This window comes from Lissotriton vulgaris, chromosome 2_2, assembly GCF_964263255.1.
Source record: "Lissotriton vulgaris chromosome 2_2, aLisVul1.2, whole genome shotgun sequence".
NCBI classification, from domain to species: Eukaryota; Metazoa; Chordata; class Amphibia; order Caudata; family Salamandridae; genus Lissotriton; species Lissotriton vulgaris.
In genome coordinates, this window is record NC_141688.1 from 205,127,642 (window position 1) to 205,153,644 (window position 26,003).

The 26,003-nt window shown below is 43.9% G+C and overlaps 1 protein-coding gene across 1 annotated transcript in view; it reads right to left on the reverse strand.

The window, feature by feature from the left end:
* Positions 1–1,108: 1,108 nt before the first annotated feature.
* CD44 (CD44 molecule (IN blood group)) overlaps positions 1,109–26,003 on the reverse strand; it is a 157,661-nt gene continuing 132,766 nt past the window's right edge. The window contains exons 6-8 of the mRNA XM_086959545.1: positions 23,208–23,336; positions 18,169–18,247; positions 1,109–2,187 (exon numbers count right to left, since the gene is read on the reverse strand). Coding sequence (XP_086815671.1) covers positions 1,971–2,187; positions 18,169–18,247; positions 23,208–23,336 — 425 coding nt within the window. The 3' untranslated portion in view covers positions 1,109–1,970. The remainder of the gene's footprint in view (positions 2,188–18,168; positions 18,248–23,207; positions 23,337–26,003) is intronic.

Consider the following 26,003-nt stretch of genomic DNA (forward strand, 5'->3'; position numbering starts at 1 on the left):
TTTGCAATTGAGGGGATGCTGCAAAAAAGAATAGAGCTGCCAACAACCGAGTATTCCCAAACGAAGGCAAAACAATGAGCCAGACATTAAACTTCCTCCACTAAAATCCATCCATTACAGAAAGCAGGGAATTTGGCGGAACAAATGAATGTGAGATCTGTATGTGACGTAGGTGCTTTTGTATCTAAGGGGCATATGAAGTTAGGCGTTTGCGATTCGCAAACTCCGGAATTCGCAGAATTCCAACGTTTGCGAATCGCAAATGGCGATTTGTTATGTAGGTGCCAAATTGCAAAATAAGGAATCGCAAAAATTGTGATTCCTTATTTTGCTCAAGCATTTAAGGAATTGCAATGTTGCAATTCCTTAAATGGTATGTAGGGGAGCCTTTAAAATAGTGATTTGGGCTTTAGGAATCGCAAAATACCACCTACTCCAAGTAGATGGTATTTTGCGAATTCCTTTCAAAATTAATTTTTTTTTTTAATTCAAAGTACCATGTGGCGCATAGACATGCCCTTAGGGCATGTATGTGTGCCACATGTACTTACAGGCACATTCCAGGGGTGCAACAGGTGCCCTTTGGACACCTTGGTACCCTTGCAATTGCGATTCTCAAATTGCGATTTTCTCATAGAAAATTGCAATTTGAGAATGTATTCCCATTCATTCCCATGGGCCTCTTGGCCCATAGTAATAAATGGGACACTCATTCCTTAATTGCGATTTGCAATTTGCTAATCGAAATAAAGGAATTTTTGAGATTCACAAAAAAATTGTGAATTTTTACCTACATTCCATTTTGCAATTCTCTAATAGCGATTCCTTAAAAATCTCTATTTGAGAATCGCAAAATGTGAATTACCTACATATGCCCCTATATGACAAGCACGTCCTTTGAGGGCTGATGGCACCCAATGTGTCAGCTTGCATGCTTAGTGCTCGAGTTCCAATTCCCTGTGTTGCTCATCCAGTCCACAATTTTCTTTGCATTCTGGGAATTTTTTGTCCATCTGGAAGGATTATATGAAAAGACTGACAACAGAATGGGAAGAAAACTCCTGGACAGGAAGTGCCACTTGCACATTGAATCAGAAACCTTGCAAGCTTTGTGCACGGGTTATGATTTTATTACATCCAGATGACAACAGCAGCTGGTAAACCTAGAAAACCATTGTCAACTGGAATTCAACAAGCCAGTGTGTCACACCTTGTACTCCTGGCAGGCCATTTATTTCCTTTAGAACGGCTAGTATTACAAAGATATAGTCAAGTCACACACCCAAAACCATTATGGACTTGTTACTAGCAAGCCTCTCCCTGCCGCCTTAAAAAGACATCATTCTGTGGCCAAGTATCCCAGTTTCCCAATGGCTCAGTCAGGTCCACAGCCTTTACTACAACTATTCATTACCCACCAAAGTGTGGGATTAGTTCTTTGAGCAAAAGCTTTGCCACAATCATAGCATCACATCGGTGTGTTGGATACGCTTCTACCCATTTTGAAACCATACACACCACCACCAGAACTGGCTCCTTTCTAAAAAAAGAACTTGAATGGCATCTGGGAGTCAACTTGATGGCTTAAACATGGATCAAAGTTAGACACTTTCAGGTATCGGGTTAGCAAAGATATTCCTGCTGAAAAACAAGCTATATTTCCAAGCGTGGGCGCACTTGCATTTTCATCCTGGGTTCACCTAAAAAAAAGGTGTTCTCAGCTGGTGATGGCAATTGTCAGTCTTGGATAATCTACCTTGCCTTTGCCTGCCGAAAGCAGAGGGGTTTCTTCTGCAAGTCTGATGATGCTTGGATGTTGGGACTCAATCGCGATTGAAAGCACACAGGGAATGCAAGGATGGACATCAGTAGCACATTGCATCTCTATTAAGTTCCAGTCCCAGTTCTTGTACTGGACAGGGGAAGAAGGAAAGTGCAGGGAGCTGCAAATCCCTCACAGATGAACTGGGTTAAGCCCCAATATTCATGTCACGTTTCTGTTGGCTTTGCGTGTTCTCTGGAGGGACCAGTTGGTCCTTGGGGTCACTGCCGTCACCCTGTGGTTCCTTGGGCACCAAGTTGACCATTTCTTGGGACTTGCTAGGATCGCCGTTCATCCCGCCAGCCTGGCCTCTTTCCGCGGCACCACCACTGCCATTGATCACCAACTTCTTCTTTTGCCCACATCTGTTTGGGGAAAAATGCACAAAATTACTCATAATGTTCTGAATGTGACTATTCTGCTCACATTTTTAAAGCGGGATAAAGTTGGAAGCAACACATACTACTCTGAGTTTTTGTGGGTGCTGTCAAAAAACTGCAGTTAGAATTTGGGAACATTGGACTAATGCACACTCAGTGTAGTTTGAAAACTGGGCTAAATTTTCAATACACAAAACCTCTCCTAAAGTCCCACAAATGAAAGGGAACCTTAAACCCTTCCTGTTTTAACAACCTTTGATCCAGGGATGTCTGCTATGTCACTTCCTCATAACTTCTGCAGGGAAAATACATTGAAAATTGTCATAAGTTTCATTTTTCACACAGAAAAAAAAATAGTTTTGAGGAAAATACACCGGACAAGGAGTGGCGGCCAGCTGTTTGGCTTGATCCAACTGTGCCAAGATTTAGGAGGTTCTAAGTGTCCTCTGCATCCTTTTCTAGATACCTCTGGCCACTTACCATCTACCAGCCTCATTCCCAGACCATTATTGACCGACCACAGACAGGCTGACACACCCACCCCCATGCGATTACCACCCACTCTATCTGGAGGCACGCCCACTTCTCTGGCGCATCCTCAGAGGCCTTAGCAGATCCAAACATAATTCCATCAATATTATTTTAATTAAAATATTTCAACTGCACTGACTTCTGTGAAATTATTTGATTGGCCACTGTAATTTGCAGTGCCCCCTATATCAGCTTTCAATGGAATCTATTAATAGAGCCTGCAACCTGTTAATTCATTTCAGAATCAATTATTTATTATAGATTGGTAAATCTTTGGGTACCTTAAAGTGCTTTCTAATGAAATTTTATAATGCATGAGTCAAGATAACTTTTGTAACCTGTTTATATTTTCCCTTGAGTATGTTTATTATCAATTCTACAAGTCTAAGTGAGTACAGGCCTGGACTGGCCTTTTATTCCACCAGGCATTTCCCCAGCAGGCTGGAGTCAGTGGACGCCAGTTTTTTAAAGTCCAGGGCCGCTGCTGGAGCATCTAAAAAGCAGAAGGGACAGGGGTGCTTCAAGGGAGAGAGAAAGGGAGGAAGGAGGAAGTTAGAAAGTCCAGAGAGGAATAAGAGAGACCCGTGGAAAGGAGAGAGGAGCCAGAGAGAACGAGAAGAGGAGGAGAGCTAGGCTAATCAGAACATTTTTTCCTGGGCTGCTTTTGGTCCCCAAGCCCGGCCCTTAGTAAATCAATAAACTGGAATAGAAGAAATGTGCTTTAAATTGTGATTTTATATGATCTCTAAATGGTCCTGGCATTTGAAATCAATTTTGTAAAGACAGCCTCCATTATTTAGAAGCCAATACAAGCACCTCCATTTTTCACCAGGAGGGGGATGTTGCTACCACCCCACTGGAAATGATCCCTTTGTTGTCAACCTTGGAGAGCCTCACACTCTCAGCTAGAAAAAGATGGACATTTTGTGATGATACTGCATAACCACCGCAAAATTGTATCCCATGCTGCACGCTGGCATGAAAATAAACCCCTGCTGGGGGCAAACCAGGTCCATCAGTCGTGCCCTGTACCGAGCCACCCACGGGTGGTGATTAGTGCAGTTGGTATTTGGAATTCCCAGTTTAGTATTACATGAGGAAATACAGTGAAGAAATGGCATATGCACTCAAATGCAGTCAGAACTGCAAATTTGTAACAAGGTTTTGCCCCACAGCGTCAAACGGTATTGCCATATTTTAGATTTAAAAAAGAAAATATTAAACGTGTGGCAAAGTGCTTTCCATACAAGTTTTTGCACTTACAACGTTCTCTAACTGAGCCCTTAAATGCCTCTCAATGGGGGGAACAATCATCTCAATTGCTGCCATGACTACTACACAATAACATTGGAGGCACATCCGCCATTTAATTAAATGCATTCAACTATATGGATGTGCACGTGGATCATAGATCAGCGTGTATTGTTAAACCAAATGGATATAAAATTAAGATCAACGTCTTTTGTTCACATTTACACCATTAGGTAAAGAACGCAAATGCCAACGTGTGGATTATGTGAAGTTTTGTGGGACATACAGTGACCTTCATACAAATTATATAAATGCTCTATTTTAGACTTTTAAGTCCCTTAAGCGAGATACAATGCTATTCAACACGTTCTGTAAGGTTCTGCACATTTTGACTTCTGCGAACCCCCACTGAATCACAACTGGAATCTGGGCACCATCGCTGGGTCATTAGTGGAAGACAGGGACCTCTTTCTTAAACAATTTCTACGACTTCAGCCTTAAAACAATACTCAAAACTACAGGAACATGTATACTTCAAATAAATTTGAAAAAAATGCAAATTACAAACAGATAAATATAGAAATATTTCATTTAATTTACAGTTACAGATTTGAAAAATCAAAAACTTAAGTGGGAAGTTTTGAAGATTTTCTAAATTTGGTTTTCAATACTTAAAGATGGGTGCTTAGGTCTAGCATATTTATTTGTGTTTTTATACTCCTGCTGACGCGTGCTTTTTTTTTTGTCGATACTTCAGTAGAGGCCACTGATTAACTATTCTATATTCTCTGCGATGTACTTGTTCTGGTCCAAACTGTCAGGCTACACCAGTTGTTGCAGCAAGTATTCCTCCATTGTATTGTAGCAGACCACATGTCAGCTTACATGCATGTGCGTGCCGCATTTCCTCTGCGTGCCTGGCACTTCAGTGCTTTTGGCGCCGGCCACTCTACTCACCGCAGGGATTCTGGACTGAGGCATTGAGAGTGGCCCAGATTGAGACTGTGTTTAATTTGTGAGGCTCGCACAAGGAGGTCTAATGTCACATTGCCGAGTTCAGTTAAACCTCAGGGTTCTGCATATCCCAGATAGAATCTTCGTGGTCGCTGCCCCCCACTATATTTCATACCTGTCATCTACGTTTGGTGAGTTCCTCAATTTTTAGGGAACCTGCATTTCCTCAGGCATTGTTTGTGCAATCTGTTCCAGATGTGCAAGGTCGTCGTAGCTGTTAGATCCACTGTTGACGTTATGCTGGAGCGCTGCATTTTAACAAGTAATCACTCTAGGCTTCTGCACAACACTGAATAACAGTGACCCTTGGAGTCCACCAGGCCAATTATGGATGGAAACAAACAAGATTCCTAAAGTCTGGTGCTCTCCAAATTTGAGAAGGACTGGGACAGAGACAGCCACCTCAACTGATCACAAATAATGGAATCTCCTCTCTGCAAGGGTGATTTGCACTTATGATCACCTAACATGGCCTCCACTGTGAGGAAGGGATGAGACACAGAAGGACAGGGAGTAGGTGAGGCTTCGCGAGGCGTGGAGAGAATATACGAGGCATCTCCCCATCCTGGTCTAGGCCGATCCTAGTGGCCAGCTACATTAATAACTAATGAATGAACTTCCTTCTCAGTTGGGATGCAGCCATGTGCTCTATTTCTCAAGACAGATGCTATTCCTGATGTGCATACAGAGAGCCCCTTGTTCGTGAGGTTAGACCTCCTTACAGAGACTGTGACCAGTGGTCTAACACAAAATGAGGCAGAAAGTGACCAGGGTGCCTGAGACTCCTGTATCTTGTAAATAATCAAAAACCACAGGCAGACCGATGGGGCCCCAGAATGGATCACTACAGGGGGGCAGGGGCCTGTGTTATGTCCCTGACTGTGACAGCCTACGCATCCAAAGATTATGGACATTCTGTAAGGACCTAAGAAAGCTCACCCTCCAGTTTGTAGAACTCTATGGAAGGTCCTCATCAATGTGTGAATATATCTCTTTACAACGAATGCGCTACAGCGCCTTCCATTACAACAAGGTCATTACAACGACTTGCTGTAGAAGGCGCGCTGGAATTAGGAATAGTATAACTTACTATTCCTACTCCAATTTGTGCAACAGAAGAGAAGGTGTTGGATTGTAAATCCAACACCTTCTGCCCCCTACAGCAAGTTGTGGTAACGACTTCTGATGTAATGGTTCGCGTTGTAACAATGCGATCATTGAAACGACCCCGTTGTAATGGAATTTGTTGTAGCGCATTTGTTGTAAACAATATCTCCCAAATGGGTGTGTGTGTGGGAGGGCGCACCAGGTCTGCTGTTTCTTATACTTCTACGGTGTTACTAACATCAACACACCCTCTGGTAGTTCCCTGAGAGACAGATCTCATTTTTGAGGACTCATTTCTGATACAACCCCTTAGCAGGGTCTATTCAGAGTCTGCGTGAACACTGGTTGAAGTTTATTAGACAGCCTTGAAGGCAGTGCTTCTGCAGGCTATGGAAGTACTGTAGTATCTCCCGTTGACAACAATATAATCAAGATAAAATAACACACTAATGTCATGAAAATATTAGTTACAGCAAACCAAACAGAAGCACTCAAGCCCATCCTTCGAAGCACACAACATTGGTGTCTCAGCTGCAGTTTAATAAACAACTTAAGAAAGTGGGTTGGGAAACAGACAGATAACCTATTCAAGTATTAACTGCTGTATCTACCTACTCTTTCTGCCCTTTCTTGCTTCGTAAACTCAGCTTAAGGGACCACCTTGGTGGTTAACGAAGATGCATTACAAATTTTATGAAACACATAATAATTATAATTAAAATTCTACTACTATTACTATATGATTATTAATACTAATAATATTAACAGAAGAAGTAAGTTTACTTCAAACTCTAGATGTAGGGCGAAACCTATGTTATGTATGAGCAAATGTATCATTCGACTGTGGTCAGCCTGTCAACCATTTGTTTCCATCCGTGTCACAAGAATGATGTCTCGGACACCAAACACCTAAATCAGTCTCCACGATGGTAACCGCTCGTTGACGCCAAACCAAGAGCTCCTTTCCACAGGCCTCTCAGTCCCGCCCACTGCTCACTGCTTAGTCCTACGCGGCAATGAGTACCGCTCTAAACTCAGTCATAACAATGATATGTACATATCCTTGTGCCCATAGCATGTGATCATATAGATTGGAACACAGCAGGTGTTGGCGGTGGTATGGAATAGGTGGGTGCATAATATACTCCAATTAGAGAGCTCAGGCTATAGAAAATGAGTCTTCAGAGAGAATCTTTAAAAATTGGAATGGAGCTGCTCACAGGCCCATCAGGGACTGATTACCAATGAAGAGTTCCTGAACTTCGATATTGTGTCTTACCGCAATGGTGGACCAAAGAGATTCTGATTTGAGGCTCAAAAAGAGTACAATAATTATGGTGTCAGAGAGGCTCAGCAAGGTACTTTAGATAATCAGGTAACCTCAAAATGTAGGATCAGAGATGTGTAGAGGAACTTCTTTTATCAGTTAACCAAAGGAAAATTATTACGGCTTGAGGATGTTGGTGCCTGCCTAGGAAATAGAAGATGGTGCTGACCAGAGATAATTATCTTGTCCAGATGGGTGAGTGAATTATGGGCACAGATGGTTATTCCAGTACTTTAACTTACTCTTTACTAGAATACTCATTAGAGATTTGGATATGCGAAATAGAAGGTGAGAATTGTGCAGTCTGTCATCTATGTTTATGGATTTATTCCTACTTTAACGAATTCTTTTTTGTTTATGGGTCCCTATCGGTCGGGTCTAAGCAGTAAAAAGTAACATTATTCACCAGTTAATGTGATTTTAAAATAAACAGCCACTGTGATTTTCGCAAGGCGCACATGCCACGCTGACCCCGCATTTCTTCCTAAACTTTTTAATGCTGTGCAGGGTTTATGATACTGAAATGCCACTGAGGGACTGGGCCGTATGCAGTTAGTGAGAAAGCATACGTGGTCAATAGTGTGTGACTGTAACACTCAGGCAAAGTAGAGATAAAGAACTGGGGTCTTCAAAATGGAGTTTTAGAGTTTGATTCGCCTTGCCATTAGGGCTGGAAGGATAATGTGGACATGCATTGAAAGAATGAAAATGTAAATATTCCTTTGCGGAGTCTATTCCTGCAGAGGATGGCCAGCTACTGATCACTTGTAAACATTACAACCAGAAAGCCCCAAAACTTCTCTACAAAAGGGACCAAATTGGGGGTTGTTTCCTCCAGATTAAGATCGCTCTCTCTGCCAGATTCATGAAAACCAAATTCTGCGAATTCCAAATTGCGATTAATACCGAATCGCAATTTAGAATTCGCATAATGGGATTCATGTAAATCTGCGAGTAAATTTAGCGATTCGCATTCGGCCACAAAAGCCGATAGCTATTATTCCGAAATCGCAGAAAAATCGGTAAATCGGTCAATTTCCGTGTTGAAATTGCGATCTCGCTATTAACGATATCGCAAATTGCGATCTCGCTAATAGCGAGATCGCAAAAACGGGAAGTCGCATTTCGAGCACAGTGATGACATCACAACCAGGAAGCAGGCAGTCCCCTCCCTCATTGAGAACACTGAGGCAGAATTGGAAGCAGCACTACTCAGAGCTCCACTCCAACCACCTCCAGTTTTAGCTTTTGGATACTGCAGAATGCAGCCATGTCACAGGAAGGAGCAGCAGGGCCCAGTGACACAGGGAGAAAGTGCAAAATCAAGTTCTCCGAACAGGAGCTGGAGCATCTCATCGATTGAGTCTGTAAAGACCATGATAAACTTTTTGGCAAGGACTCCAGGAGGGTGCCTGAGGCCGAGAAACGGCGACTGTGGCTGCGCATCCGCGCCAAAGTGAACTCTGTTGGAGTCACACAGAGATCCATTGATGACCTCAAAAGAGGTGGTACGACCTACGAGGTCGTGCCAAGGAAAGGGTGCCTGAGAGGCTGGGTGAGAGCCTTGCAACTAGAGGGGGAGAGCCTACAGTCCCTCCCAGCACCCCATTGGAGGATCGTGTTGAGGACACATTGCAGCCTGAGGCATGTGTGGGGTAACCCGTCTGGACTCATCCCGACACACGCAAGACAGCCAAGGTAAGTGCCATGCGACTGCGACCCTGTCCCCTAACAATGGCCATGGCACTATAGCCACTCATAATAAACCCCAGTCATGCAGCCCATGCACATCAGAACATCCCTATTGCATTGTGGGACATGTAGTCTGACCACAATGTACAAAAAGTCCCATGCAGCCAGACATGTCCTAATGTACGCATTGCAACAGCCAGTCAGGGAATGGTAGCCAGCATGCATGTAGCAACCTCACATGTCAAAGATACATGTAATTAAGCAATGTCCACTTTCCATCACAGGTGGCGCAGATAACACCAGCAGCGACAGTGAGGGGCTGCAGATTGATGATACACAAGAGGAGCCTGAGGGTGAGGAAGAAACATCCACACAACCTGCTCCATCTGGCCAAGCACCAGTGCCAGCATGCGTACCACCATCTGCAAGGCCAGCTACATCAGACACACCACCATTGCCAGCTGCAAGACCCATGCGGGTGGCACCGTCCACATCAGGTGCTGCAAGACCAGCGACACAACGCACACCCACTGTGCCCACCCAGGCCAGCAGGCATGTCAGAGAGCGGCGCCAGAGTACACCACGCACCGGCAGGAGGGGGATGACTGTGCGTGTGCCAGGGCTCTCAATAGAGCGCTGCATGTTGCGCGTGCACCAATTACAGGCACGACACCTAGCTGCTATACACCTGCAGCTGCACAACACAGGCAGGAATGTTGCCAATATGTCCGACCGCATGTACAGGATGACCACAGCTATGGAGGCAAACACTGCGGCCATGGTCAGCCAGCGTAACCTCACCCGCCGCCGCCACCTCCTTACACGCCTCTCGGAGTACACGCGTTCAAATTACGTCATTGGAAACGCAACCTCCCAGCTCTCCCGTAGGTCTCTGGCAATGCAACTACAGATGGTACAATGCTGTCAGGACGTGGCACGGGCACTCGAGCAGGTAACCACTGCTGTCCAGGCTCTGCAGCCAACTGGCGAAGGCCACGCAGGAGGGGATGACACAAGCGAGGGGACATCGAGTCACAGCAGCCTGTCTTCGTCACAGGTCAGTGTTCCACACCGCAGCAGCAGGCCCAGTGCGGCATCACGTGCTCTGCCGGAAGAAGAGCTCGAGAGGCGACTGGGCGCATTGCGCCGGAGGCGCAAATGACATTTTTGTACATAGGGCAGGGACATAAGCATGTCCAATACAAAATATTGAGCAGTACGGCGCAATACTCCTCATATGTTACTGTTTGAAATAACACCATATTATTGTGCAACCAACAATAATATTTATTCAATCATAGTACATCAGACTCATGTCATTATTTCCATTGTCATGCATAAGTGAAGTGTTGGGTGAGGGGAGTGGGTGCACTAGAAACAGTTCATTGTGATTTGGTTGCGCAGTCTGTGTCCTTCTGCAGGATGTTCCCCGCGTGCATGACGCGCATGTGCAGGTGAGCGGTGGTCCCCTTCCGACTCACTGCCAGATATCTCTACAGGTATCCGGCGCTTGGTAGCAATGTTGTGTAGTATTGCGCACACAGCCACAATGCAGCAGCAGACCTCAGGCACGTATTTGATGGCCCCACCAGTCTTGTGAAGTATGCGGAATCTGCTCTTCAGAAGGCCAAATTTCCTCTCAATGCAATTTCTTGTGCGTATGTGTGCTACATCGTAACGCTGTTGCTGTGATGTTGCAGGGTTTAGGTATGTGGTGAAGAGGTACTCACGTAGAGCGTAGCTACTGTTACCTGAATGAGAGGAGCAGAGAGTGAGTGCCTGTGCTGCGCAGCTACATCATCACAGTGTCACATTGTGGGGCAAGTGTACTTACCGAGTAGGTGTTCATTACCAAAGTCTCCCCTGGCCAGTCGTGTGTGGAGGCCGCTGTGCTAGAATATGAAGGAGTCATGTGTGCTCCCCAGGGACTGTGCCACTATGTCCGTGATGTATGTCTTAGCATTGCACACCATCTGGATGTTGAGGGAGTGGTAGGACTTACGGTTGCGGTACATGTATTCCGTTTGTGCTGGTGGGCAGATGTGGAAGTGGGTACAATCAATGCATCCTATCACATGTGGAAATTGAGCAACATTGTAAAATTGATGCTTGGTCTCATCCAAGTCCTGTTGGCTGGTGGGGAATGAGATGTGGTGGTGAAGCTGGGTCAGCATTGCATATAGGAATCTCCTTAGGCAGCGGGACATGGTGGGCTGGGATATCCCCCCAGCAACTGCAACTATCCCCTGAAAGCTTCCGGAGGCCAGAAGGTGCAGGCTGCACAATACCTGGACATGTGTGTGCACGGCATTGGTCCGCCTTGTTGGGTGCTGCATCAAGGGGTCTAGATCCTGGATTAGCTTGATGATCGTTGGCCCATTCAGGCGGTACTTTGCGTATATTTGCTCTCTGGTTTGGCCCAGAAGGGTGACCCTCTGGCGGAATATCCGCTCCTGGATCCTACGTCTGTTCCATGCTGCTCGCTGTAGCCTTCGCCGTCTGACCACCATGTAGAGTCCTGGCATTGTGAGAGTCCTGATGCTGCAGCTGCATCTCCTTAAGTGTGTTTGGTCAGGCATGCTCCTGTTGCTAATTAGGAAACGTTTTTTTAAATACTTTTTTATTTTCCTTACTGGTTACCACCTGGTTTGGGTTCTCCTTAAATTGCGCGTCGCAAAATGCGATTTTAGTTTTTTCGCAATTTGCGATTTTTCATGAATTGCGATAGCGATTTATTTGCGATATCGCAGTTTTTTTCGCAGAATCCATGTTTTCTCGCAATTACAGAATCTCTGTGGAGAAGTGTGGCTCAATGATTTGAGCGGCAGACCTGATGCAGAGGTCTAGCCAGGGACCAGGGTTCAATTCCCCGCCTCGGCTGGTCTTGGGCTCAAAATTCCACGGACCTGATCATTCTCGCCTCGGTGCCTATTCCCATCATGGAGTCCCACTCTGCAACTCTGGGCAATAGCTTGCTTAATCTCCACAACGGCCCCCACAATGCTAAGGATGCCTGACCTCCACCTTGGGGGTGCCCAGGAGTGGACGCCTCACAGGGAAAGCCAGGATGAGTTCCACAGCGGTATTCGTACAAGCGCCTTGAGACCCTTGCGGGTGAGTAGTGCGCTATACAAGTATCATTTTTTATTTACATTTGCTAATGGCCTTCTTCCAGGATTCTGCGAATTTAATTGTGATATCGCAAAAAAATGTTAGCGAAATCGCAATTTTTGGTCTTGAATTCCTTTCCATCAAATTGCGATCGCAATTGCTTTTTCGCAGCTATTGCGATCGCAATTTGGATTCATGAATCTAGCTGTCTGTGTATAAACTAATATACCTACCTTTGATGGTATTACTGCTCACAAACAAATCACCCAGAGCCGATTTAGTCACCACAATAATTCAATAAATATTAAAAAATCAAAATAGTTCCACTGTATACTGAAATAAAGCATTTTTGGTGCATTGGATTGCTGCTAGCTATTTTTTGAGGTACTAAAACAGGTCATTTTTTAATGTAATTTTCTCTTTATTAATTAAACTTCCCGAGTAGCTAAATCCGTTTATATTTTCCTGATGTCTTTCTTCCCTGAATGCATACTTCAGAGGCCACAGTAAAACAAACATCTTTAGGCACTGGAGAGTCATCCATCACTCAAAAACTCAGATTAACAACAACTCTGGGGGTAACCAAAAAAATAAACAGCCAATAGTAGAGGAAGGAATGTCTCCCTGCCTCCTGGAAAGAGGGCTTTGGAACCCCAGGTCAAATATTTCTCGTGCGAATGAAATCCTTTGGAAAAAAGACAACGACTTTGAAAGCTTCTGGGGCTGCTTGATTTAGTGAGACCAGACGAGGAAAGCAGAAAATGAACAAGCTTCAAATAAAGTGCCTTTTTAAAAAAAAGTAAAAGTTATGCACTGTGTGTAACTTCCAGCCAAAGATATGGTTCCAATTTAGTAAACTATGCTCCGCAGTCAACCGCTTCCAGATGCCCCGCTTCCTGATCAGCACTGCAGTAGCTGTGTCTGGATGGCGGCCATGTTTGCCTGTTGCCAGGGCGACCGGGAGACTAAGGCCCTTCTTCACAGTCCTAACAAAACTGACAGGCGGCTCAACCAACCAGAACATTCAGATCCCAGCTGCCCCATATGAAGTGACAACTGGCTTGTAAGCTTTTTATTTGATTAGACCATGTGGAAGACATTTGTGTGCAGAGGTTTCAACAGTGAAAGGATGTCAAGTTTATGAAACTAGATACAGTTCGGAGTCTGCCGCGGCTACCGACCGAGTGGTGAAAATGCATTTTCTGATTCCTCCCACACATCTGAGCGGCTACACTAGACTGCTGTCTCAACGAGTCCATGAGGCAGAGTTAATCTTTAAGAGGGACAAAAAAGGGAAAAAATGTGCTAGAAAGTTATCTATCTCTTGGACTAAAAATTGAGAGCGGCAATGGTAGGTTTAGACTACATTTTAACAGAATGGGGACTCCAAATATGTCAAGAGTGGGGGATATGCTTCTAAAAGATGTGATCAGTAGTGTTTCTAAAGTCTTTGCTATTGTCTTATTTCTGCTCTCTGTCATTACAGAGACCTAAAGTCTAACTCATTAACGTGACACTCACGCGTTTAGAGGCCACTTTAAGCTCCTGCTCACACCTGGTTGAATCTCTCCTGGGGAGGGTTGGCGGAATTTGCGTAGTTGCGATACGCAAATCTCCGCAGAATGGTAAATAATCTCTGCGAGCATGCAGCAGTTCCGCGTACACACGGAATTGCTTGTACCACCCTCCCCCCAGGACTGCGGGGGAATTAGCCCTGCGGCGAAGGGGTTAAACACCCATCTTTACCTGCATTTTTTAGTCAAGAGGTAGGCTGGTGTGCACCTGTGGTCTGCTCAGAAGCCTTCTTAGTGCAGACAGTGGTTAATTTGTAAAATAAAAAGTGCCGGGGCTCTCCTCAGGAGGCAGCGTTAACAGTAGAAATGTGCTGGTGCAAACTGCCTCCGACGAGAGCCCCGGCACTTATCATTCTGGAGAGGACTGTGCCTAATGGCTAGAGCTACCGATTTCGGACCTGAGAAACTTGGTTTGAGTATTGACTTGACTCAAAATCCTGTGATTATGGGGAAAGTTACCTGTCATCCAAATTAGTGGGTCCTTAATTGGTGCTATAAGCACCTGTGCTGAGAATTAGGTGCCGGTGCTGAGCACCAAAAAGCCCCTTCTCAAATTAAGCACTAAGTGCAGAACAGCTCTTGATTGCCAAAGAAATTACACAAAACATGCTACTCAGCAAAAATCGATTTGACGCCTCGTCAGGGGTAGAAAACGCTATATAAATGCAATTACAATACAATACAATACAATACAATAGCTACTGTGCTTCCCTGGACAATGCGTGATGAGCTGCTCCATTTCATGTTTTTTCATTAAATTCTGGGACTTGGAGTCTTGTTTAGGCCATTGTAAAAGAGGGCTACAAGTCCCAAAATTTAATAGAAAAAACTGTGGACTGGATCATCACAGCGTGCATGGACCTGGGAAACTTGGCAGCTATGGTTTCAGGAAGCCCCCCCCCCCCCACAACATGGGGAGTCTCTTCATCTGAAGGGTGGGGTCCCTCTGATCATAGAGCCCTGCTCACTCACAAGAGGTGAAATATTTAGAACAGTTAATCTGGGCCACTACACTTGTTCATTCAGGTGTTCAAGGAGGCCAAATCTTTATTTTGGTGAGACTTTTGGTACTAATCATTGTAATCGTTCTTCAAATATTTTAGTATTTTCCATTACTTTATTACAAACAGATGGTGGCATCCCTGCCTGGGATTCCATTAAATATGCTAATTAGTACTCGATTCCAAGATTTTCCAAAAAGTATGAACTGCAGTTTAAAGAAGGAACTACCCATTGCACCATAGGCCCTCGTCCTCGCTGGCTGTGCCTGGACCTACGTGAATACAAATTCTTTGTCCTGCAGATAGGTCATAGGGACGCGGCATCACCATTGCGAATCAGGCGCTAAACATATATATATTTTACCATGTCATAGGTAGAAAATGAAAGTGCTGTTGGCTTCAAGGGACAGTGGGTGGCACCGGGATGCTCGATCAATGATTCAGGCAATCACAAGGGCCATTAAAGTCAAATAGCAGGCGGGGGATCATTTTATTAGAGGGCTGGGGAAGGTTATATACACTACTATACATTGGTTAATTATGCACAGAAAATTGGCCGAAGATGCTGGGGATCCAGGTTGAGTCTCGCGTCGGCACAACATCCTGTGATTCTGGTAAAATCACTCAATCTCCTCGAAAATGAAGGTGTCCATATTAGGTACTTATGAAAAGTGCCAGTGTTGATGATTAAGTGCCGTTGCTGAGTACCGGAAACCACTGTCTCAAATTAAGCACTGTACTGTACGTTCTAGTTTGTCATTAGGTCAAGTTAGTCTTTTGAGAATCCAGGGATAGATTGTAATTCTGTTCTCTTTAACCCTGCTGATGAGATCGGAGGTTTCAGAGGTTAGAAAGTTGCTGAATCCATTCAAAACTAACATAGACATGTCCTGGCTCTACTGAAGGCCTCTTTGCTGCCTTTGTAAATATGCCGGAGAACTTCCTAATATCTACTGTCTGAGTACCACCACCGAACCTAAGCCAAGGAGTTATAGTTCAGGAATGCTCCTATCTCCCTTCTTATTATTATATTAGAAATTCTATGGAGTATCTCTTGTCCCCTTGCAGTTGCTTGCCAGTACTGTCCTACATTCATCTCTGCGATGTTGACCTGAGAGGAATTTCCATCTCAGGTCTCAGGTCATCTCAGGAACTTCCATCTCTGGCTGGCATGAGACCCCCCTAAGAATCATAAGGAATCTGACTTCCACCACACCTCTTGCTGATGCAAGTGGAAGTCTGATTTCTTATGATTCTTAGGGGGGTCTGATACCAGTCAGTTTACTGTGATGTGGCTGAAGCAGCCTGTAATAGAGCAAACGATTCTGTAGATGCTAAAGTGATGTGCTCTAGCCAGGGCTGAGACATGAGGCCTTTTGTTTCAATCCATAATCCACCGGGAACTGAACAGGGATTTCAGAGCAGCTGTTATGCTCCTATTTTTCAAGTTTAAACGGATCTTGCTTTTTATTGTAAAGTCTCAGCAACTTCCAAATGTGTGCTTTGGGTTTCCCCCTATATAACCCCTGTTGTTGTAGACCATATCAGAGACCTGATTAGTTCCCCCCTTGAGTTGGTTTGGCGGTGTGGACATATTCTACTAAGCATCATTACTTGTAGGTTAGAGTTCTTTGCTACTTGCTAGACCTGTGGGACAAAGAAGAAATCAGCATGAAATAAAGTCCCCCCTATCCCTGCAAAGGCACCTCACTATCTGAGCTGGTGTCAACACTGCCCCACGTGATAGGTCAATTTTATCCTGTTGCAGCAAGAATTGTTTTCTGTAACTCAGAATTCTATATGCTGCAGACATTAAGGGATATTTCTTCTCCACGCATGCTCTTTTATCAGCTGGGTTTGTATGTCATTTGCAGGCATCTAGAATAGTCAAGGGTCTCATGTGTGCATTGCTCCTGGGTGGATATAGATCAACGCCTCGGTGCTACCACAACTCACCTTCAAGTACTTGGCGGAGAATTCGATAGACTGTTCCTGGTTTATGAATTACAATCAGGGATGAGGAAACAAAACCACCTGTTGCGCCCACCCCGGAGTCCACCCTGCACACCCAGAAATGATGAGAATCACCAATACATCCGTAGTGTCACCATCTGGTGCTTTGAGGGGGTTCTCTTTAATATTGACCAAAACAGTCTCTGTGACACTGATGGGCTGGGATTGCAAGAAAAGGTATACTTGTTTGAGACGACCCTATTACACAATTCTACTAGTATAGTGGTTTTTAAATGACAAAGATTATCTTTGGGTCTGCTACGGGTTTATTTCAGTGACTAGTTTACTATCATGTTTGAAAGCTCTAATTATTTATTGTAATTTCTTCTTTTGTACAAAGCACTGTCTAATTAAAAGTTCTTGGTGTACTGCACAGAAAGACTAACAATCCTTCCCTTTAGAACAAGAATAATAGTGTAGACAAATTAAGTTGGCATGCCATTGCATCAGCTGCGTTACAGGAGATATTACATCTCTAGCCTTTCCACGAGAGTCATTTCATTGCAGGAAAGAATTTTTTAGATTTCTAAACTGTACGTAATCCTATTAATATAGAGATAGATAGGTAGATAGAAAGATAGATAGATAGATAGATAGATAGATAGATAGATAGATAGATAGATAGATACACAGATAGATCGATAGATAGATAGATAGATAGATAGATAGATAGATAGATAGATAGATAGATAGATAGAGTGATAGATAGATAGATCGATAGATACACAGATAGATCGATAGATAGATAGATAGATAGATAGATAGATAGATAGATAGATAGATAGATAGATAGATAGATAGATAGATAGAGCTATACAATAGACAAACGTTACAAAACAGTAAAGGTTATAATTTATAATATACAAACAACTTTGATTAAACCTAATATATATATCTGTTTTTAAATAATTTTAATTGGTATAACAATACAGTACCAAAGTTAACAGAAAAATATAAAATGGAACAGTAGAGTGATTAAACGTTTATCATCAAAAGATATTATAGCAAGGAACAATCTGATACAGATATAATGAGAAAAAGGGGTAAAGAAACCATCTCATAAATGAGAAAATTTGTAAGAATTGTTTAAAATTAATATTAATTTTAGTATTAGTTATTTAGTCGTAGGTGTATCTTTTATATCATTTTTTGTGTGGATCCTCTATGCCCTCCCGTATCCAGATGAAGTAATTCCATCAGTGCCATTTCCAGGCCATATTCTTTCACCTGGGACCTACTGCAGAGCCCACCACCTTCTTCATGGAACACACTAAGGCTTTGCTGCAGTCTAAGCGAACAAAGCTGGTAAGTCCCAGAAAACAAGAGACAAGATGCAGGTACTTACGCATACCGGCTGTTGACTGCGATGCACACGGCTAGAACCACAGCCAGGCACACGAGGGACACCACGATTATCACCCAATCTGTGGAAGGCAAGAGAGGAAGTGTTAAGATAAGCAAGAGTCAAATATTTTAAAAGATGATGCCCTGCTTGGAAAAGGGTGATCAGACCATAGGGGCATCAGAATGGTTCCAAGGAGGCAAGTGCCTCAAAAGACCAGTGAGGCTTTTGAAAAGTCAGGTGCAGCCATGCCAACAAACACTCTCAGCCAGAAAGTTCATCTCTACTTCATCGTGTCTCTGTATGGCATACTTGGTGTGAGAGGCTTGCTGAAAGTTGATTAAGGACCAGTACAAAGGCCCCATGGGTGTAGAGGGTTAAGGGGGGTCACGGATGGGAGGGAGAGTAGGAGGGAGGGTGGAAGTCAGGGGGATCACGGGTGGGGTTGCAGCGGGAGAACATATAAAATAAATAAAAGTCCTATTTTTCACTACAGTTGCGAGCTTAAATTTCCTTTTAGCCTGTTTAACACTGGAGGGCAATCTGTTATAGAATGACACTGAATGAAATAAAGTTCCTGTCATGGTACGTCAATGGTCTCCGCTTCCCCCGTAGACAGAGGCTAATTATGAAATACTTGGAGCAATCCTCTGCACAGGTTATCCTCTTACAAGAAACTCACTTGGGTCATTCTGAAGCAAGAACTATTTTCAGTAAATATAAGTGGGTGGAGAGTTTTCGTTGCTCTGAGCAGACAGTGCATAGTAAGGGAGTAACAATACTGTTTAGATCTAACCCAGATAGTTCAATTAAGTATACATTAACGAACCAATCAGGGAGATGGGTTTTAGTGCAGGTGGCGATGGGAGGGCTAGAACTTGCCATAGTGTCTTACTATGGCCCTAATGTCGACGACCCGGCGTGTCTTCTTAAAGTGCAGGCCACACTTGCAGAAGTCACCACCCCAATAATAATGGGCAGGGACTTTAATATCCTTCTCAATCCCTCCAGAGATAGGTCTAACCTGAGCCGCTTGGTGGCAGCTCAGCAAATGCGTCGGACGATGATTAATATGATGCACGAGCTCGGGTTAGTTGATGTATGGAGCTCAAAGCAAGAGGGTGAACCGGGCTTCACTTTGTTTTGTAAAAAGTATGGCCACTCTACTAGATTGGACTATATTCTTACAGATAGGTCTTGTATAGAGTTCTTAGTAAATATCTCTATTCTTCCATCTATCTTGTCTGACCATGCCCTAATAACCAGCCTTATTCAAAGTGGTAATCAACAACTGCTCTTAGGTGGACATTGAAAAGAGCAATGTTGTCAAATGAGGAGTTAATAAGAACTATCAAAACTTCGACTGTGGAGTATTTCACCGAGAATGTGGGTTCAACATCATTGGAGTATGTTTGGGATGCGTTTAAGGCCCATATTCGCGGTGCACTCCACAGCTGGATAAGCTCCAAAAATAGGGAAGAGACGTCAGAATTTAAAAGGATGGAGAAGGAGATATCTAGGCTAGAAAGGGTTAGAGCTAGCTGCGTATTAGAACACTTTCCGCAAGCTCTTAGGGACTTGGAGGGTCAGCGCTTGGCCTATAGGGATAAATTAGATCAAAAGCTCAGAGCCCAATGGGAAGTCTATAATATGGAAAATTTTGAATATGGCGAAAAGGCAGGAGCCACCCTAGCAAGGAAGAGCAAAGGTGACAGAATGAGGAACAACATTAATAAGTTAATAGTGGATGAGAGTGGTACAACATCTTGCAACCAGGAGGATATGCAGAGGTGTCTCCTGTCTTTATTTTCTAAGCTTTTTAAAGAAGACAGGGCTCCTTCTACCGCTTCAATCTAAGACTGGCTTAAAAGTAAAGCTGTACCTAGCCTGTCGAGGGAGGGTCAGAACCTAATAAAAGGCCCAATCTCTGATGAAGAAATAATAAGCTGTCTAAAGAAGATCAAAAATAATAAGGCAGCAGGGACAGACGCACTTCCGGGGGAGGTATATAAAACCTTGGAAGAAGTTATAGTGCCCAGACTCAGAGAACTATTTAATTTTATCTTTAGCACGGAAGGCAGGATCCCCCCGTCATGGAAGGAAGCAATAATTGTACTGATCCCGAAGCCTGGTAAAGACCCCCTTAGAGCTGACTCATACAGACCAATCTCCCTGCTGAATGCAGATTATAAGATCTTTACTAGTATTCTGGCAGGGAGGTTGGTGAGGGTAGCCCCGTAACTAACCAACAATGACCAAAAGGGCTTCCTGCCGGGAAGATACATCCAGGAGCAAACTTTATAACTAATAGGGTGTCAGTACACCCTATTAGTACCTAGCGGTGGCACGGTCGGAACCCTTGGCGGTAGCCGCATACGACGCCACCAAGGCATATGACCGTGTGAATTGGTTGTATTTATGGGAGACCCTAAAAGTAATGGGTTTTGGTCTACCTTTTATTAGCGTACTAACCAGATGCTATGAAGGGGCTTCCGCTGTAATTCTTCTTAACGGATTATTGACACCAAGTTTTAGTATTCAAAGGGGAATACGACAGGGGTGTCCTATTTCACCCCTGTTGTTTGATATTTATATTGAGCCCCAGGCCCAAGCCCTCAGACTTGACGAGGAGATCACTCCATTCCAGATATCTGAAAATAGGTGTAAATTGGCCCTCTATGCTGATAACCTTCTGGTGTACACCAACAATCCAGCGGAGGTGTTTCCCAGGGTGGAAGAAATCTTGACTGAGTTTGGCCTGCACTCTGGATACTTGGTCAATCCCTCTAAGACTGAGGTTATGTGTGGGGGAGTTGAGGGCTATACTGGGAGGCACTGTGAGGAGTTTAGGTATTTGGGGATTACTATAACCCATGATATAGAGGACAACCTCACGACGAACCTGAAGAAAGTGCCTAAAGAAATCGATCATCTTTTCTTAAAATGGCAGAGCCTACCTCTCACTATCTTCGGCAGGTTAAACCTGGTCAAAATGGTCATCCTGCCGAAGCTGACATACTTGTTTGGGGCTGTTCCACGCGACCTTCCTGGGAAACAATTGGATAAAATTCAGAGTAAGATAGGGAGCTTTATATGGGCTAACAAAAACTCAAGGCTATCTTGGAAGAAGTTAAAACGGAGACTACTCAAAGGTGGCTTCGCTCTCCCCGATGTATTTTTATACTCCCTTGCCTTTTTGTCTAAAAACATCCGCTGTCTACTCTCCAGCCCTCCCGGTTCTATTTGGGGGATGATCCTGAATGCCATGGTTCACTTCGAGGGAGGTAGTACCGGGTTTTTATATAAATTTGGTGCTCCCAGATTTTTCAAGAAGGTATGAGTAAAAGTAATGAGGTCAGCTCTCAGGGTGTGGCAAGACCTGAAAAGAAGTGGGGAATAAGATATTTTTCCGACTTTGCCCCTATTTGGGACTCTCCAGGGCTCCCCGCCTGCCTAAATTATATCTTAGCTATTCTGAATAGGAGGACAGGACTTGTCATCTGGTCTGATTTAATATCTTCAGATGGAGTTCACCCATGGGATGTGTTAAGGTCTAAGTTAAAAGACCCCTTCTCCCGCTTCAAATATCTGCAAATATGTTCTTGGTTTGCTGCTGAGGGAGACCTTATTGGTGGAAACTGGGAGATTGAAAATACACTCCAAAATGTAAACACCAAAAAAATGAGGTAGGGCTATGGTACAGGGCGTTAATTGATGCAGAGGATACAGATCTCCCTCCGCCCTACAAGGTATGGAATGCATCAGTCTTGGAAGACGCCTCCGCCGATATGTTTTTTCTCTCCCTTCATAATTTATTTAAGTATGTCAAGTCAGCCTCGCTAAAGAAAAATCATTTTTTTGTGGTGAATAGATTATACTACACTCCAAAAAAGATTGCTAGGTATGCTTCAATCTTAGCTCCAAAGTGCCTGAGGTTTGGTTTAGTGGAGGCTGAAGATTAGCATATGTTTTTTGATTGTGGATCCCTTTGGGTATTTTGGGAAAATGTTGGGAGGGCATTGGAGGGAATTTTTAAAGTTAAGATTAACCTTAAATTGTCTTTAGTTGTGTTTGGTATTGAAAATAATCTTATAAATCAACTATGAAACAAATTGACCTGTTTACTCCTCTGCTTGATATTAGCGGCCCGTAGAGAGATCTGCAGGTTATGGAACGACCCTAAGCCACCGCAATATGAGATCTGGTTGAGAGTAGTATTGAGTATGGCGAGACTGGATCAAGGGGTGGGGAGTATTTGGGCATAATTAGTTATCTGTGGTACAGAAATGAGGCTGTTCTAAAAACCTGTGATCCAATGATTACACCAAGCCTCGCACAAAGAAGCTGGCCTGGTCGGCCTAAAAGCATATGCAAGAGCATGGACCCAGGGCGCCCAGGTTGGAGGGGGTTTTATGCGAAAATTTGCAGACACTTAAGGTGAAATGAGGACAAAAAAAAAAAAAAGGACCAGTACAAAGGTGTACCAGGTAACCCGGCTCAAAGATTTTCAGAGCACCAGGTAACATGACAGTCTCCCACTAGGGCACTCGCCCTCTCATAACATCATGGCTTCCTTGGAGCCACAGTTTCATTCTAGCACCCTCTTGTGACTTCTAGTGACTGACACCAGAAAGCATCTGCTTGCAGTAGCCTTTCTGTGGTACCAGCCCTACTGTTAGAGGCAAGGTCGCTTAGGATGACTCTGGTCGTTGGCTACGGATGCAGGCAGCAGAGTGGTTCAACCTGAGCAGACGCTTGACCTGATGTCCTTGAGAGTAGAGTGTTCCTGTGAGTGGAGTAGAGTTCTGGGCTAATGATCAGAAACACAAACTTCTGTAGAAAATCCTTCTGTAGGTCCTTCTGTAGGTCATACATGCATTGTACCAACTTGAACTGGTACAAGGACATGTTTCAGGGCTATAGCCCATCTGCTATTGTACATCAAGCAAGGAACTCTGTTCTACACACAACACACAGCATACATATGATAAAGACAATCAAGGTGTATTAGGTGATCATATCACGAAGATTCACAAACCAACCTGGAATGCGCGGCTGCCTTTTAAATCCAGGTCCTTTGGTGGTCACGAGGCCTCCGGATGCAGCGCTGCCGCCTTCCTCTCCTGACCACTCACCGTTAGGGCTCAGCCCTGAGGCGCGAGTGTCCCCATCTGAAGACAAAACCAAGGCAGTGTCACGCATCTTTTAATGTGACATTCTATTTCACACGCTAGGCACCATAGTACCACAAACTCTGCTAATCACGTAACAAACAATCGCTGGAAGAACTAATGGGGCTGGCCTTGGCAAGCTGGTGCAGTGGAAAACTTTATTCTTGTTGTTTTATTGCAAGAGTAGGCCACAAATCTAAAAATATGAAAACAAAAAGAAGACACGCCCCCACCTAAACGTTGAGGCCATCTGCTTGCAGTATAGTGCTTCAGTAATAACAATTGCAATATCATTTTTGGAGAACAGTGGAACTGCTTCCAAGCAGGAATGGGTACTTACAAAACGTATAGAAACTCTCTTTAATTTTAATGCTTATTACAGGAAAATTTAATATTTTTATTAAGGCCGAGAAAATGAAATGTACTTTTGAATTTGAATTACTATAACTTAAAGACTTATTTTAGGCACACGAGGATAACTAAAAAAAGATGATGATTAGAAATAACAAAAAAATCTTCTTTTTTGGTCACATGTGCAAATATGATCAGAAAAATGGTGTTACACACAGCCTAAGAGAGCAGTCCAGGAGAGCCAGTGAGACTGACCAAATGCCTGAATAAAAGACCAATGAATGCAGAGGGCAGCCCAGAGCGCCTTTATGTATTTATATATAACTGTACTTTTATGTATGATTTATTTTGCTTGCATGAGGCTGGTGAGCCAGCTGAAAATGTCTCAAGTCCAGAACTAATAGATGCAATGAAAATCATATACATATTTTTATATATCACATGTTCTGTTTGCTTAACTGTAGCCAGATGAGCCATAGTCAGCCTCTACATGGTTTCAGGTGGGCATCTCCCTGTAAGGGCATGGCTATTTTTTTTATAAACGGCTGATTTAGTTCACTGAGGTGATTTAAAATAGGAGTGTAAGGAGTTGGAAGTATTTCTCTTCACAAACGTTTTGAAATTTTGCAAAAGTTGGAAAGTTTTTTTGTAGAATTTTTTTTATCTCTAGCAAAATAACCTTTCACGTGACAGTTCGTCAACAAAATCTTCTTTTTGCAGAAAGTTTCACCAGCAGAGTTTAATAAAGTTAGGTAACTCTGAAATCTTTACAGTATTTTGAGGGCAAACTTCAGTTAGCCCTATATGAGGTCACCCTGTTTTAAGGTCACAGGACTATCGTCTCCCTGATTGCTACTATGAGAATCATGAAGAGACCAGGTACAGCTGTTGCTGGGTGTGCCGTGGGACATCAATACCAAAACAATGGGTGGACCAGCAATTCACTCACGTGAAAAGAACGTGTAACACACCCTCTCACTAACTCAATGCATCCTAATGAATGCATTCACTGCTATGTGTGCCTTCCTCCTGTGACAGTCAGTCCAACAGGTGAGTCAACACCCAAAAGAGCACTGGAGTATTTCACCTTTGTACTGAAAGGTACAGATATGTGTTTAAATGGCTCAGCTGGTGCCCTCAATACCACCTAACTTACAGGCCAGAGTAGACAGAACAATGAACAACTATCCATATAGCATAGACACACTCCGCAGTTACGTACCAAGATGCTGATAACATCCGTTTTCCGCCAAGAAATAACACACACATTAAAAAATACGACGCACCATATTATTCACTGACAACGTAGCACATATAACGTAGATTGTGCTCGCAAACGGCAGTTTTCATTAAGAAACGAAACATCCAGAAGTATCCAGCACTGTATATTAGAGATACCCCCATACGCATAACAATGCTGCATATGTTATATTGTTGGGTATTATAGTAATCACAACAGTGTATACTTTACTGGACAGAACATTCAAAATGCCACAGTAAGACTGGTCCTCAACATCCCCCTCCGCAGCCACATTAACGAACAGCTTCGAGAACTCCACTGGCTCTCAGTCAACAAAATAATTACTCTCAAGCTCCTCACAATTGCCTAGAAAGCCCTCCAGGACGCAGGACCAGCATATCTGAACCTCTCATTCCCAGTACCCGCCAGACACCTCTGCTCAGCCCACCTGGCCCTGGCCACCATCCCACGGAACTACAAGACCAGAGCCAGATTAAGATCCTTCTCCCACCTCACCACCAAGACCTGGAACACCCTGCCCCTCCACTCAGGCAATCCGCATCGCTGACCCAATTTAGGATGGATCTCAAGACCTGGAACTAAGACTGAACCGCAGCGACCAAACGGATCAGCAGCCCCCCTCACCACCCGAGTGCCTTGAGATCCTCACGGGTGAGTAGCAGTGCTTTATAAACCCCTGACTGGTTGACAATGGACATGCCAACCAGTAAAAGGACACCTTAAACAGGGCTACTTCCACACACCCTGGGAAACCTTGATAGACAAGACGTTTGGTCATTACAGCTCCCCACCAACCCACTTACTTCACCTACTCCATGTCATCACACAACATACCAGCAAGGGACAAGCAAAATCACCCAGTCAGCACCAACCATTTTGGCAAGACCTCCAGCGATATCCACTAAACTTCATAACCTATGAATTAATAAAATACCCTCTAACAGGCTGATTGGAAGAGTTCAGGACATAATACAAGATATACAACCCACAAGGGAAAGAATCTGCAGGCCGCAGATCACTCTGTGTCGGCTCACATAGCCGGTGTGATGGGCAGG